We start from the raw sequence: 16404 nt of genomic DNA, 5'->3' as shown, positions 1-16404 counted from the left end.
CGCCACAAAATGCTTACGGAGTGTTTATAAAGTCTCAGTTAATGACATATTGGGGCTTAACGGTTCACACTCTGATTGTAAACTCCTCTGGCTCTCTGTTGACTCTGCATCTGTCTGTAATCCATCAAGCCAGAGCTGCATACCTGGGGGGGCATGGTGACGGCCCTGGTATGAGGTAATGCTATACTCACTGCCTCGGTTGCATGAGGGCGGGGTGTGGAAGAGGATGGAGGAGGCTCAGGAGACACCAGTCTTTCCCTGCCACTCTGCCCAGGCAGCAGGCACCAGTCCAGAAGAGGGGTGGGAAGGAGTGTGGGTAGAGGGGGTCAGTGGCGGTCGGTGCCATTTAAGATTAGGGAGGACAATTTAATGTTTTTATGAGCATGGCCTTAATTTTATTACAGTATATTGGATGACTGTCAGTCATATTCCATTCACCCAGCTCAATGTAACATCGATAGGTTTAGGCTACTACATGATACTCAAATTTGCCCTCTACCCATCATGAGGTTGCACAGGTCAAGAGACAAATTGGAGTAATCAAGGTGACAGACAGTGACACATTCAATACTGCCTTGCACACTCTTGCCTGCATCTAGCTGATCTAGGGTGTAATCATTAGTCCAAACAGTTTCAAAACGTTACGTTTTGCAACTAAAACAAGAGTTAAGAAACGTTTTGCAACAGAATTGGCTGAATGAATTCACCCCTGATCACACAGTTCACCTTCATACGCGCTCTCCTCCTCTCACATTTTCACTTCACTTGTGGACTTCAGTGCACAACACAACAGCTGTCTGCGACCAGGCGAAGAAACCTCTCCAAGCATCGTTGTCACCATATTAGCTAACGTCATAGTCAACATACACTACATGACCAAAGGTATGTGGACACCTGCTCGTCGAACATCTCATTCCAAAATCATGGGCATTAATATGGAGTTGGTCCCCCCTTTGCTGCTATGACAGCCTCCACTCTTCTGGGAAGGCTTTCCACTAGATGTTGGAACATTACTGCAGGGACTTGCTTCCATTCAGCGACAAGAGCATTAGTGAGGTCGGGCACTGATGTTGGGCGATTAGGCCTGGCTCGCAGACGGTGTTCCAATTAATCCCAAAGGTGTTCGATGGGGTTGAGGTCAAGGCTCTGTGTAGGCCAGTCAAGTTCTTCTACACCGATCTTGACAAACCATTTCTGTATGGACCTCGCTTTCTGCACGGGGGCATTGTCATGCTGAAACAGGAAAGGGCCTTCCCCAAACTGTTGCCACGAAGTTGGAAGCACAGAATCATCTAGAAAGTCATTGTTTGCTGTAGCGTTAAGATTTCCCTTCACTGGATTTAAGGGCCCAAGCCCGAACCATGAAAAACAGCCTCAGACCATTATTTCTCCTCCACCAAACTTTACAGTTGGAACTATGCATTCGGGCAGGTAGCGTTCTCCTGGCATCCGCCAAACCCAGATTCGTCCATCGGACTGCCAGATGGTGAAGCGTGATTCATCATTCCAGACAACGTGTTTCCACTGCTCCAGAGTCCAATGGCGGCAAGCTTTACACCACTCCAGCCAACGCTTGTGTGCGGCTGCTCGGCCATGGAAATCCATTTCATGAAGCTCCCGACGAACAGTTATTGTGCTGACGTTGCTTCCAGAGGCAGTTTGTAACTCGGTAGTGAGTGTTACAACCGAGGACAGACAATTTTTACGCGCTACACGCTTCAGCACTTGGCGGTCCCGTTCTGTGAGCTTGTGTGGCCTACCACTTCGCGGCTGAGCAGTTGTTGCTCCTAGACGTTTCCACTTCACAATAACAGCACTTACAGTTGACAGCTCTAGCAGGGCATACATTTGATGAACTTACTTGTTGGAAAGGTGGCATCCTATGACGGTGCCACGTTGAAAGTCACTCAGCTCTTCAGTACGGGCCATTCTACTGCCAATGTTTGTCTATGGAGATTTCATGGCTGTGTGCTCGATCACGCAGTAGTGTACAGCAAGCAGTTTAGCAGGTACACCGGTGGCTTACCTTGAATTGGAAGTGTTGGATAGCCTTAGCCAGCTAGCTAACATAAATATAATTCCTCTCTGTATACAATTAAATACAACAAAATCTCTCACTCTCTCTCTCTGCTGCTTCTCCTTCATTTTTGTAGAAATTAATTTGTTCAAAACTGTTCAACTATTGTCTTTCTCTCTCTTTGAGTCAACTACTCACCAGATTTTATGTACTACAGTGCTAGCTAGCTGTAGCTTATGCTTTCAGTACTAGATTAATTCTCTGATCCTTTGATTGGATGGACAACATGTCAGTTCATGCTGCAAGAGCTCTGATAGGTGGGAGGACGTCCTCCGGAAGTTGTCATAATTACTGTATAAGTCTATGGAAGGGGGTGAGATCCATGAGCCTCCTAAGTTTTGCATTGAGGACAATGTACCCAGAGGAGGACAGAAAATAGCTGTCCTCTGGCTACACCATGGTGCTACCCTACAGAGTGTTGTTGAGGCTACCATAGACCTTCATTGTAAAACAGTGTGTTTTAATGAGTTATTTGGTGACGTGAATATATTTAGTATAGTTTTATCTAAAAAGGATCACTTTTAAATGTTTCACTATTTAAATGTTTATGAAATTCACTGAGTAGGATGGTCCTCCCTTCCTCCTCTGAAGAGCCTCAACTGGAGGGGTTCATGAAAACATAAACTTTCACTAATCAAATGGCCCCACCGCAAAACACGTTGGTGGGATATCATAACACTTTATTAGGGGCATTTCCCTGCACCATGCCCCTGCTCCAGACCCCAAGGGAGGGGGGTGTAAAGATGCTGGTCTTTCACTGCATTACAGCGAATAATTAATTGTGTTATTTTCGCTCCCCCAATGAAGGGAAGCAGCGTCAACAAACAACTCTTCACCTGTTATCACCCCTCATATAGCCTGAGTGTAACTGATACCACAATGTGTCTCACAATCATATACTGTATGTCCAAAACACAAGACATTCATGGCTATTCATTAATATCTCTAATCAAATATTCATATTTTCCACAACACTAAGTTGCCTTGGGTTGACCAAGTGCAGGTATTCCCTCTCTGGTCTGCTCAATCCCCTTCCTAAGGCTTCGCACACAGGCGTAGCCTCCTCCCCTAAGGCTGCAGAACTATTCTTAATGCTGTTTATTGGGAAGCGTGCTTTCTCCATATCCCAGTGGCTTCTTGAGTCCCAGACATTCTTAATCATGCAGAGTAAGTCACGATGGGAGGGGGGTCATATGAGCTGTGTGACCAACTGAAGGAAGAAGGAGGGGAGGGGAGGGGAAGGCTCCGGGCTGAGTTTAAGTTCAGGATTTGGGGTAGGTGGAAATGTAAGGGGGAGCAGTCTGAAGGATGGAATTAATGTGGTGACAGGAACACGATCTACATGATGTCATGATGCTAGATTGGCAACACATGGCTGAGACGTAAAGAAATTGGGCTGGAATTACTCTGAGCCAGCCAGCCAGGCAGTATAAACAGGAATAACAGTGGTGAAATGAAGGGTGTGTAAGGTAAGATGACACAGTACAGTAAAAAATAATTAAACATATAGTAAATACAGTACAAGATATGCCCTTAGAAGACATTTCTATAGTTAATAGTCTATGGTAAGGATCCAAACAGGCCACACTAATCGGTTAGCCAGATGAAAGCGTTTAGCAGTAGAGGTGTAAGTGAAGTAGACAGGCAATCAGGGTCAGACAGATTGAGCCTCTGAGGTGCAGAGAAGTGATGTGAGGAGGTCACACCTGACATGGCATAACCCCCTCCGACACATCATCTCGTTCATCTTTCTCCCCTCATCTTATCGGTATGCTTTACTATGCTACTGCTCTACTCTGTTCTTCCACACTACACTCTTAGAAAAAAGGGTTCCAAAAAGTCCCCAATGGAGAACCCTTTTTGGTTCCAGGTAGAACCCTTTTGGGTTCCATGTAGAACCCTCTATAGAAAGGGTTCTACATGGAAAACCAAAAGGGTTCTACCTGCAACCAAAAAGGGTTCTTCAAATGGTTCTCTTATGGGGACAGCCGAAGAACCCTTTAAGGTTCTAGATAGCACCTTTTTTTCTAAGAGTGTATCTTTCCCCTCCCTCCCTCCCTCCCTGTTTGAGTCAGAGTCTCTCAAATTTCATGTTGCCATGTGATTTACAGTGCCTTAAGGTCACTGTTGAAAAGAGACCACAACATATTTTAGATCCCCGTCAGATAGACAAACATTACTACATATGGGCAATAAATTTCACTGACACTTATGGCAATGTTTTGTCAACAGATGCTGAGGCTGCAATGTATTCACAACTAATTCCATGCATACAAGACCTACGTATTGCTGGTGTTAATGCTGTCTGAGTATAGGTCTACAATGTACAAGTACTCACACTTGAACCTCTTTTCCCCCCATATCAACAGTGGGGTCTATTACAGACATAGGGAGACTTTGTGGTGTAAAAGAGAACAGATCTGTGCAAATAATACCATCAACCTCCTTATGATCTATAACCTCATTATAACAGATATGTGCTATTTTCGATAGTGTCAAATAGATGGTTTGTAGATGTTCAGTAGATCGATTATTTATCAACAACATTTTAACTAACTATCCACTCTAACCATAGACCTAACCTTAAACCTTATCCTAATGCTAATAATAATAAAAGTTCCAAACGAACTATTGAGATGAGATAGGCCTCTACCTTGCCACTGCCTGGACTCTCCACCATCACAAAAACAGACAGATTCTCACTATCTTTCCTGCCATCCACTTTTCTCTTTACCTCAGTCTACCTTCATAATGAATGCAACCTATGTTAATTCAGAAGATTTCTGGATCTTTGAAATCATCACTTTGTCATGCTTATCGTAACATTTCCCACATTGAGTCAACAGATACGGCAATAAACTTAATCTATTACTTTTGTGGACGCTGTGGGGGTATAAAGCGCAGAAACAACGGCGTATCACATTATCAACAACATACTATCATACGTGGGGAACCAGCCTATGGGAGTAGTAGAGAGTCTGTTTCGGTCGATGACAGGAAGAACACTGACCAATATAGATACACAGAAGTTCAAAGAGGACACTAGCTGTACAACAGTGTCGAAGCGTACGATGTGTATGACTTGCTTACCTGGCTTCTTGGCTTCGGGCATAGCTTCGATAGTGTGTCTCTATCTCTTCCTCTGACTGCTTCGCACTCTCTCGTCTGTTAGTCTGTCTGCTTTTCCTCCTTCATCCCTTTTTATCCCCCCTCCCTCTCCACTTCAGTCCCCCTCCCCAGGAAAAGGCTGTCAGGTGACACCTAGAGGGGATCCAAGAGCTCTGAGGAAAGAAGGAAGGTGTAGAGGGTGAGGAGGAATGGAAGACACCAGAGAGGTGAATGGAGTTTGATGCAGTAACGACGAGGGTGACCCGGCTGGAAACTGTTAATTGGTTAACTCGTTAGAGCAGGAGCCAGCCCATTAGCTAATTGATTGACACACCGATTAGCATTGATTGACAGGTTGATTGTCTGACTGTTCTGTTTATCACTTTTGACTGTCTAAGAGCCAATTTATGCTTGATCTGAACATTTGGGCAGAGACTCCGTATGGAGGGTGTGACGCATGTGCAGAGCCTCTGGAGGCACGCAGAGGCCAAATTGAGCTCCATACCGCATCGCTGTGCACCTCCCAAATTTTGTAACAATGCGGAGGGCTCCGTATAGTTCTGCATTGACATGATCCGTTGACGTTAGGTGGGGGCGGGAGGTCCTGTATAAACACAAACTCACTTCCTTGACAACTTCCTTCACAACAGATCTGCGAAGCGCAATAAGTATGAATGCCCTGAATTCTGCAGAGGCCGTATCCCCGTAAATGCTGCACGGCCAATGCAGACGTCGGATTGACCATGCAGCGCCTTTAACACAAGACACATTAGGCAAGTTTCCATTGACCCCGGTATATTCAACAAAAGTAATGTCGCAAAAAAAAACATTGAGACATTTGTAATGGATTTAGCTCAGTTGGTAGAGCATGGTGTTTGCAACGCCAGGGTTGTGGGTTCGATTCCCACGGGGGGGCCAGTATGAAAAATAAAATAATGTATGCAACTGTAAGTCACTCTGGATAAGAGTGTCTGCTAAATGACTAAAATGTAATGAAACGGCAGCTATATGAGAAATGTTCTAAAGATCGGCAACATTTCTATCTGTTGGACAGGGGTGGATTTTTATTTTGTAAAACTTTTTCAAGCAGTTGGCATTTAGAATAGAGTACCACAATATGAGTCATAATACCCCTAAAACCTAGCGGTCAAACAGGGAAATGGTTCCAATCGTTTTTCCACCATTTATTTTTCCCCATACAGGATTTTAGAAACACTTAAAATAAGGGCTGTGTATAGTGTAGGCTTACCCTGGCGTGACGTTTTGATAACCATGTAAATCTCTCTCGGACAAGGTGACTTTTATCAATATATTCGACTCTATTTACTCTCAGATTTAAAAATGCTAATTAGCATCAAAGTAGACATCATGCAAAACTACAAATCCCTGCAAGCTTCTGCACGTTATCTCTAGCTGACACCTTTGCTAATAGGTATTGTGTCACGATCGTCGAATACAGTGGACCAAGGCGCAGCGTGATGAGTGAACATACTTCTTTTTATTTGAGTCACCACACGAACAAAACAACAAACGATACGAAACGTGAAGTCCTACGGTTACACAAACCAAACGGAACAAGATCCCACAACACACTGTGGAAAACAGGCTGCCTAAGTATGGTCCCAATCAGAGACAACAAGCAACAGCTGATACACGTTGCCTCTGATTGAGAACCACAATGAGTGGTGATGAGTGAACATACTTCTTTTTATTTGAGTCACCACACGAACAAAACAACAAACGATACGAAACGTGAAGTCCTACGGTTACACAAACCAAACGGAAGAAGATCCCACCATAACTGGACCAAGCAGCGTGTCCAGGAGCCGACGCCAGAGGTGACTCTGAAGGATATCAACCTCGACTGGGTCAAGCCGCGGGAGGAGGAGAGAGGCTGGACTTTGGAGCAGAGGAGCGAGAGTCTGGCGAGAGCCATGGCCCACGGGGGCCTGGCCCACGGGGAGGAGAGACGCCCAGAAATCTTTTAGGGGGGGGCTCACGCCGTGGACGACGGGGCAGCAGGAGGCCGGGATAGAGTGGTTCAGCGGGTTGGCAAAGGAGGCCGCCAGGTTACGGGAGTCATTGGTCACCAGGGGGAAGGAGAATGTAGAGGCACGGCGAGAGGTACTGGGGTGTGTTGCCAGTCCGGTCCGGCCCGTTCCTGATCCCCGCGTAGGGCCAGTGGTGTGTGTCCCCAGTATGGTCTGGCTTGTTCCTGTCCCTCGCACCGAGCCTGTGGTGCGCGTCGCCAGCCCGGTCCGGCATGTTCCTGCCCCTCGCACCAAGCCAGTGGTGCGCGTCGTCAGCCCGGTTCGGCCCGTCCCTGCTCCCCACACCAAGCCTGTGGTGCGCGTCGTCAGCCCGGTCCGGCCTGTTCCTGCTCCCCGCACCAAGCCAGTGGTGCGCTTCGTCAGCCCGGTTCGGCCCGTCCCTGCTCCCCGCACCAAGCCTGTGGTGCGCGTCGTCAGCCCGGTCCGGCCTGTTCCTGCTCCCCGCACCAAGCCAGTGGTGCGCTTCGTCAGCCCGGTTCGGCCCGTCCCTGCTCCCCGCACCAAGCCAATGGTGCGGCGTCGTCAGCCCGGTCCGGCCTGTTCCTGCTCCCCGCACCAAGCCAGTGGTGCGCTTCAGTCAGCCGGTTCGGCCCGTCCCTGCTCCCCGCACCAAGCCAATGGTGCGCGTCGTCAGCCGGTCCGGCCCGTCCCTGCTCCCCGCACCAAGCCTGTGGTGCGCGTCGTCAGTCCGGCACAGCCCGTGCCTGTTCCACCGGTGCCTGGTCCGCACCGGTCAACTGCTCCACTCCGGAGCTAGAGCAATCCGCTCCACCAGTGTTCAGTCCAGCTCCGGCCAGCAGGGCCAGACCCGACCCAGGGCGGCTTTGGGGGTTAGAGAGGGAGTGGGGGTCATGCCCGGAGCCGGAACCGCCTCCGAGGAGGAATGCCCACCCGGCCCTCCCCTGTTCGGTTTATGTTTGGCGCGGTCGCAGTCCGCGCCTTTGGGGGGGGGGTACTGTCACGCCCTGGCTCTTGAGCCAGGGTGTGTTGTTTTTGTGTGCTAGGTTGAGTATCTAGTTTATTTTGTTTCTATGTTGGCCGGTGTGGTTCTCAATCAGAGGCAACGTGAATCAGCTGTTGCTTGTTGTCTCTGATTGGGTACCATACTTTTCCACAGTGTGTTGTGGGATCTTGTTCCGTTTGGTTTGTGTAATCGTAGGACTTCACGTTTCGTATCGTTTGTTGTTTTGTTCGTGTGATCATAAAAAATAAAAATATGTTCGCATTCCACGCTGCGCCTTGGTCCTCTCAGTTCGACGATCGTGACATATTGTGTCAATTTAAAACTTGCACAAGACAGTTCACAGAATTGTCAATTTAAAGAAATGTAGCCAATTTATTCATTACTACATTTAGCTAATATTAGATAGTTAATCCAGAGATTCTTACCTTTGCCTCGATGCGGCAGTCTCGTCCAGATCATCATGGCATTTGTAGTTCTTTATGATAGGCACATTAGCAGCTAATTGGCATTTCATTTTGGGGGGGGGTAAATACAGGTGAATATGTTGATAAAAGTCACCTTGTCCTATAGAGATCTACACGGTTATCAAAACGTCAAGCCAAGGTAAGCCTACATGAAACACAACCCTTATTTTAAGTGTTTCTAAAATCCCATATGGAAAAAATGAATGGTGGAAAAACTATTGGAATCGTTTCCCTGTTTGACCGCTAGGTTTTATGGGTATTATGACTCATATTGTGGTACTCTATTCTAAATGCCAACTGCTTGCTAAATCTACTTTTTCAAATAGAAAAATAATTGTTTTTTACAGGACAAGGATTACTAAGGATTATTACGGTTTACTAAGCCAGAACCCAGAAGCAGACCAGGACAAGGTGAGTTGAAACGAAGGTGAGTATTTATTTAACAGATTCAAAAAACGATGTAGAATAATCCAGGGGACAGAGCGGACGGCGGAGATGAGTTGGTGGAGGTGCAGTGGTAGACCCAAGAATGGCTCGGCAGGCGCCGACAACCAGGCAGGGGTTGGGTGAAGGTTCCGGGAGATTGACTGCAGATAGAAACAAAACGGAGGTAAGTACACGGCAAGCCAACAAGGTGCAAAACAACAAAACTAACGCTAGAAACTCCAAGGCTGATACACTGACAAACATACTGTTCATGGCTAACGATCCGGCAGGGAATGGATGTCAGGTCAGGGCTTACAGTTTTTCTCAGTCGCTTTGGTGCATTTCTTAGATCAAAAGTGCAATTCTTGATACTACTTGTACAAATTCCAAATCATCTAGTCACTTGTGCACATCATTAAAGCAATTTCTTATTCCTTTGAACAAATTGCAATTGCTTTTGTACATATTGCAATTGATAATGTACAAGTGTCAGCTTTTTTCCACATTTTCAATTGCTCATGTCATGTTGATCAAAATATAGTAGATGGTTCTCTGTTGAATAGTCTTACCCCTCAAAACATCTAGGCATTAGTTCCTTGCATAAGCCATTACATGCAAAATTGTTGAACTATTTGTCATAAACTGTCAAGCATAGTTTTACACATTTCTATTAGACCTTTTGTACAAAAACGTAAATTGCTGAATCGTGCAGGTGAAATTAACCCTCACTCATGAAGGAATGTAAAGTGTTAGTTCAACCAACAATCAACCAGTTGTCTAAATTGCTCAAAGGTGCATCTCATGAAGAATCAATTGGCAAGCATATATAGACAGACCACAACACAGAGTTGCAATTTTCCAATAATGGATGGACCAGGAAATGAACAGGGTCAACAGCCAAGAGGAGGAAGAAGAGGAGCAAGGATGCGTGGTGGAAGGCAAAACAGAGGAAGAGGCAGAAGAGGACATAGGCGCATATCTGATGACATAAGGGCCACTATTGTAGACCATGTTGTCAATCATGGCCTTACAATGGCTGAGGCGGGTCGAAGGGTGCAGCCGAATATTGGGAGATCAACCGTGTCCTCAATAGTACAAACGTTTCGAAGAGAGAACAGGTATGTCCACCAATGTACAGTGCACTGTTACTGTATATAAGCAGTATACTGTATACTTCCTACAATGCTTCATATTACAGTAGTCCACTTGTATTTCACAGCATACAGAAATATACTCTATACAGATACATACTGCACCTTACATGCACCCACCTGTATGTTTTACAGTAAAATGTGTGTTCGCATAGTTTTTGTCTATGTGAAAGTGTGCGATGCATCACTGCATTTTTCCACACATAGGACTGCAAGATTACCTCAAACCGGTGGCAGAGGACGCCTTTTCACACCTCAACAGGAAGAGGCTATTTGCACCATGGTCCGAGCAAACAATGCCATGAGACTCAGGGAAATACAAAGGACCATTATAGAAGACAACGATGTCTTTGAAAACATCCATACGGTTAGCATCTCAACCATCGACAGGGTGCTGCATAGAAACCAGATGAGTATGAAACAGCTGTACCGTGTACCATTCCAAAGGAATGAGGACAGAGTTAAGGAGCTACGGTACCAGTATGTACAGGTAAAACATATATCTATGTAACTACTTTACAGCAACATTTTATAGTGTTACATAGTACAGTAAGCATAAACTGCACACATTTCCATTGCTGTGGAAGGAACATGCAATATATGTACATTTTATGTCACTCTTCCTTACCAAAACAAATTCAACTGTGTGTTCTGGGATATAGCGTATAATGGAGTTGGAATCAAGTGAACCCTCTCACAACTTTGTATACGTGGATGAGGCTGGCTTCAACCTGACCAAATGCAGAAGGCGGGGTCGGAATATCATCGGTCACAGAGCTACTGTGGATTTGCCAGGCCAACGGGGAGGAAATATCACCATGTGTGCTGCTATTTCGGAGCATGGTGTCCTAACCCATATCCCCTTTTAGGGCCATACAACACCCAGCATCTACTCAACTTTTTAGAGACTCTCTACAGGGCTCTCATCCCTGATGATGAGAGGGGTCTGTTTAGAGAGGATTTGCCAAAGTATGTGGTCATTTGTGATAATGTGAGTTTCCATCGATCAAACATCATAAGGCAATGGTTTGTGACCCACCCGAGGATGCTCATAGAATTCCTCCCACCTTATTCACCATTCCTTAACCCAATTGAGGAGTTCTTTTCAGCATGGAGGTGGAAGGTGTACGATCGTCAGCCACACACACAGATGACCCTGCTGGCTGCAATGGATGCAGCATGTGAGGACACCACAGTAGACGCCTGCAGAGGATGGATAAGGCATTCCAAAAGATTCTTTCCACGTTGCATTGGAAGGGAAAATATCCGGTGTGATGTGGATGAGAATATGTGGGCTGACAGACAGGAACGTCTGGATGTGTAGAGACAGCACTAGAACAGTGCTGTGGGCAAAGTTGTGCCTTAGGGGTGGTTTCCTGTGTTTCTTTCTAATTTAGTTTTTTTTCCTTTGTGCCCCTTGGGTTGTCCAGTCTCTTTCAATCAATAACCCACATACAGTAATATGTAAATAGTACTGTTGAAATTGATATATGCCATAGAAGTGCAGCCTTGTGCATTTTCAATACAGTAACTGTCATCCAAACTGTAGCCTAAGTTTACATCAGGTAATACTGTCAAAGTACACAGTTCCATTGACAACATGCCTAAACATTTTGACAACCTTGTTCGTGAACAATGACTCAATGACTTATCATTCTGATGACACTGACATGATCATTGGCATGAATATTTACTTTTGAGAGATGTACTAAGGATTTTTAGTGACTGACTAGCTTTAGAAACATATCTATTGTATATTGCAGTTTGTACAAATTGTTCTGAGAAATGCACTTATTATTTTGCACATGTTAGGGATGATGTGAAAAATGCACCAAAGCGACTGAGAAAAACTGTAAGAAGGGTGATAATCAGGACCAGGTGTGCAGACCGCTGATGAGATGCAGGTGCGGTTAATCGGGAGATCTCCCGCCTAGCAACGTCGCCCGGCAACCAGGCCGGGAGCGTTCACGAACCCTCAGGAACCTGGAGATTCCGAGCAGAAAAATGGCAACACAGGCAGGAACCGACTCAGGATGCAGGGTTCATGACAGTACCCCCCCTCCGACGAACGCCACCGGGCGGACTACCCGGAGCGCCAGGATGGAGGCGGTAGAAGTCACGAAGGAGGTCAGCATCCAGGATCTGGCGCCGAGGAATCCAACTCCTCTCTTCAGGACCATACCCCTCCCAGTCCACGAGATACTGGAAACCCCGGCCCCGCCGTCTGGAATCCATAATGCGGCGCACCGTGTAGGCAGGACCACCTCCGATCATCCGAGGGGGAGGAGGAGGAGGCGGAGGGGGTAACAGAGGACTGAGGAGAACAGGCTTGAGGCAGGAGACATGAAAGGTGGGATGGACTCTGAGCGTTCTAGGTAACTTGAGTCGAACCGCCACAGGATTGATCACCTTCTCCACCACAAACGGACCAATGAACTTCGGTGACAGTTTCTTAGACTCAGTCCGCAGAGGAAGATCCCGTGTGGCCAACCAGACCCTATCTCCGATGGTATAGGTGGGGGTGGGAATCCGGCGACGATTCGCCTGGAGCTGATACCGGTCAGAAACTCTAAGGAGGGCCTTTCTGGCCCGATGCCAGGTCCGGTGGCAACGACGAATGTGGGCCTGAACAGAGGGCACTGAGAGATCCTTCTCCTGAGAAGGAAACAAGGGAGGTTGGTAGCCATACAGGCACTGGAAGGGAGACATCCCAGTGGCAGATGTAGGGAGAGTATTGTGGGCATACTCAACCCAAGGCAACTGAGAGACCCAGGAGGTGGGGTTGGAGGAGACAAGGCAGCGTAGCGTGGATTCCATCTTCTGGTTGGCTCTCTCCGCCTGACCATTAGATTGGGGGTGAAAACCATAACCTCCTCCTCAATCCTCCACATAACTGCTCCCACGACACAGTTCCGGGGAAGAATCGTCTCGGTCTTGGCCCCACTCTCCTCCGTCTTGGAGAACATCCGGGACAAGGCGTCCGCCTTGCCGTTCTTAGACCCAGGTCGGAACGTCAGGGAAAAATTAAAGCGTCCGAAAAACAAAGCCCACCTGGCCTGACGGGAGTTGAGACGTCTAGCCGATTGCACGTAAGCAAGATTCTTGTGGTCGGTCCAGACAATAAACGGTTGCTCCGCCCCTCCAACCAGTGGTGCCACTCCTCCAAGGCAAGCTTCACCGCGAGAAGCTCCCGGTTACCCACATCGTAGTTCCTCTCCGCAGACGAAAGACGACGAGAGTAGTAGGCGCAGGGATGGAGTTTCCCGTCAGTGGAGCATCGCTGGGACAGGATGGCGCCAACCCCCACATCAGACGCATCCACTTCCACAACGAACTGACGGGCCGTGTCAGGTTGAGAGAGAATCGGTGCATTGGTGAATCGCCTCTTCAAATCCAGGAACGCTCGGTCCGCCTCAGGGTTCCAACTGAAGGTCCTGGTACTGGAAGTCAGGGCAGTTAAAGGAGCGGCCACACGGCTGTAATCCCGGATGAATCTGCGATAGAAATTCGCAAACCCCAGAAACCTCTGGAGCTGCAATCTCGTACCGGGCTGGGCCCATTCCAGAACCGCCCTAACCTTCTCCTGGTCCATCCTGATCTCTCCCCTGGAGATGATGTACCCGAGGAAGGATGTAGTGTGGGCGTGAAATTTGCACTTCTCGGCCTTCACGAACAGGCGATTCTCCAACAATCGCTGCAGAACCTGCCTGACATGCTGGACGTGGCTGGAAGGTTCCTTCGAGAAGATAAGAATGTCATCCAGGTAAATAAACACAAAGAGACCGATCATATCTCTCAGGACGTCATTCACTATACTCTGGAACACTGCTGGAGCATTGGTCAGTCCAAACGGCATCACCTGATACTCGAAGTGACCCATCGGTGTATTGAAACCCGTCAACCACTCGTCCCCCTCTCTGATCCGGACCAGGTGATACGCATTGCGTAGGGTCTAGCTTGGTGAACACAGTAGCACCCAGTAAGGAGTCGAAGGCAGAGCTCATCAAGGGCAGGGGATACTTGTTCTTGACCGTGATATCATTCAACCCCCGATAATCAATACACGGTCGAAGAGAGCCATCCTTCTTACCCACAAAGAAGAATCCTGCCCCCAGGGGTGATGATGAGGGGACGAATGAGACCAGCCGCTAGGGACTCCTTGATGTAGGTCTCCAAAGCCTCACGTTCAGGTCGGGAGATGCTGTATAACCGTCCCTTGGGATAGACAGCTCCAGGGAACAGGTTTATGGCACAGTCATATGGTCGGTGGGGAGGGAGTGACAGAGCCCTCTGCTTACTGAACACTTCCCCAAATCGTGATATGTCTCGGGAACCAGGGACAAATCTGGGGGTCTAGCCTCAATCACCTGACTGGGAACAGAATGGGAACAGGCAGTCTTGAGGCAGTTAGCATGACACTCAAGGCTCCAACTAGTTACCTTGCCAGTCACCCAATCGAACGTGGGATTGTGTTCTTTCAGCCAGGGGTATCCAAGGACCAGAGGAACATGGGAAGAAGGCAGAATGAAGAATGAGATCACCTCAGAATGATTCCCTGACAACAGCATCTTAACCGGTTCAGTCCTCATCGTGATACGTGCCAGACTACTGCCGTTCAGAGTGGTAGCTTCAATGGCTTCCGGTAATCGCTCCTTGGAAAGCCCCAGCTGTTCCACCACTTCGGCATCAATAAAGCTTCCATCGGCACCTGAATCGACGAAAGCGTTAATCGCTAGACTCTGATTCCTGTTCATGAGGGTAGCCGGGAAACGGGTCTGACAGAGGTATTGAGAGGTTGAAACTGGCTCGCTAAAAGTCCTCCCAAGTTTAGCGAGCCGAGCAGTTTGACGACCGCCGGGAACAAGTGGACGGGCCCCATTGCTTCTCCCTCCTTCTCTCTCGAACTCGGTTATCCACCCGAATAGACAAGGCTACCAAGCTGTCCAGGTCACTAGGCTCCGGATAGGAGATCAACTCATCCTTGAGCTGCTCCGACAGCCCCTGGTAAAAGGCCGCTTGCAGAGACTCCTCATTCCACCCACTCTCCACAGCCAAAGTCCTGAACTCGATCACGAAGTCGGCAACGCTGCGAGTTCCTTGGCGAGCGAAAACAGGCGCCTAGCTGCGTCCATACCTCGGACGGGATGGTCAAATAGCTTCCTCATCTCGGCCGTGAACTCCTGGTATGAGGCCATGCAGGTGTCCTGTTGTTCCCAAACGGCTGAAGCCCACTCCAGAGCTCGACCACGCAGCAACTCAATGACTAAGGCTATCCTAGCCTTGTCTGTGGCATAAGAGTGGGGCTGTAGATCGAACACTAATCCACACTGCATAAGGAAAGAACGGCATCTTCCCAACTCCCCCTCATATTTATCAGGCGTCGGAACCTTGGGCTCACGGAAGGGCACAGCTCCAGAAGCGGCAGGCGAGATGGGTGAAACCGGTCGTGGATTCTCCACCGGCAAACTGAGCTGAGCCTGGATCTTCGTCAGACTGGTAGAAAAGTTCAGAACGGACAAAGCTATCTCCTGTAGCGCCGTGCTATGTTGTCCCAACATCTTCTCCTGATGGGTAATGGCATGGCGAACAGAGTCCAGGTCCACTGGGTTCATTTCTGGCCGGATCGTTCTGTCACGGTTTACTAAGCCAGAACCCAGAAGCAGACCAGGACAAGGTGAGTTGAAACGAAGGTGAGTATTTATTTAACAGATTCAAAAACGATGTAGAATAATCCAGGGGACAGAGCGGACGGGCGGAGATGAGTTGGTGGAGGTGCAGTGGTAGACCCAAGAATGGCTCGGCAGGCGCCGACAACCAGGCAGGGGTTGGGTGAAGGTTCCGGGAGATTGACTGCAGATAGAAACAAAACGGAGGTAAGTACACGGCAAGCCAACAAGGTGCAAAACAACAAAACTAACGCTAGAAACTCCAAGGCTGATACACTGACAAACATACTGTTCATGGCTAACGATCCGGCAGGGAATGGATGTCAGGTCAGGGCTTAAGAAGGGTGATGATCAGGACCAGGTGTGCAGACCGCTGATGAGATGCAGGTGCGGTTAATCGGGAGATCTCCCGCCTAGCAACGTCGCCTGGCAACCAGGCCGGGAGCGTTCACGAACCCTCAGGAACCTGGAGATTCCGAGCAGAAAAATGGCAACAC

General features: G+C 48.0%; 1 protein-coding gene across 32 annotated transcripts in view; it reads right to left on the bottom strand.

The window, feature by feature from the left end:
• The window catches only part of LOC121568964 (myosin-binding protein C, fast-type), a 52441-nt gene extending 47196 nt beyond the window's left edge, over positions 1-5245 (bottom strand). For 11 of the 32 annotated variants that reach the window (XM_041879472.1, XM_041879478.1, XM_041879481.1 and 8 more), the window contains exon 1: positions 5168-5245. In XM_041879472.1, the coding sequence (XP_041735406.1) occupies positions 5168-5189 (22 nt within the window). In that variant the 5' untranslated portion in view covers positions 5190-5245. The remainder of the gene's footprint in view (positions 1-5167) is intronic. The other 21 variants (XM_041879469.2, XM_041879477.2, XM_041879475.2 and 18 more) reach the window with 2 other exon arrangements.
• Positions 5246-16404: the final 11159 nt, after the last annotated feature.

This window comes from Coregonus clupeaformis, chromosome 7, assembly GCF_020615455.1.
Source record: "Coregonus clupeaformis isolate EN_2021a chromosome 7, ASM2061545v1, whole genome shotgun sequence".
Taxonomy (NCBI): domain Eukaryota; kingdom Metazoa; phylum Chordata; class Actinopteri; order Salmoniformes; family Salmonidae; genus Coregonus; species Coregonus clupeaformis.
Note: the sequence above shows the minus strand (reverse complement) of the source record. Positions and strands in the feature narration are given on the sequence as shown.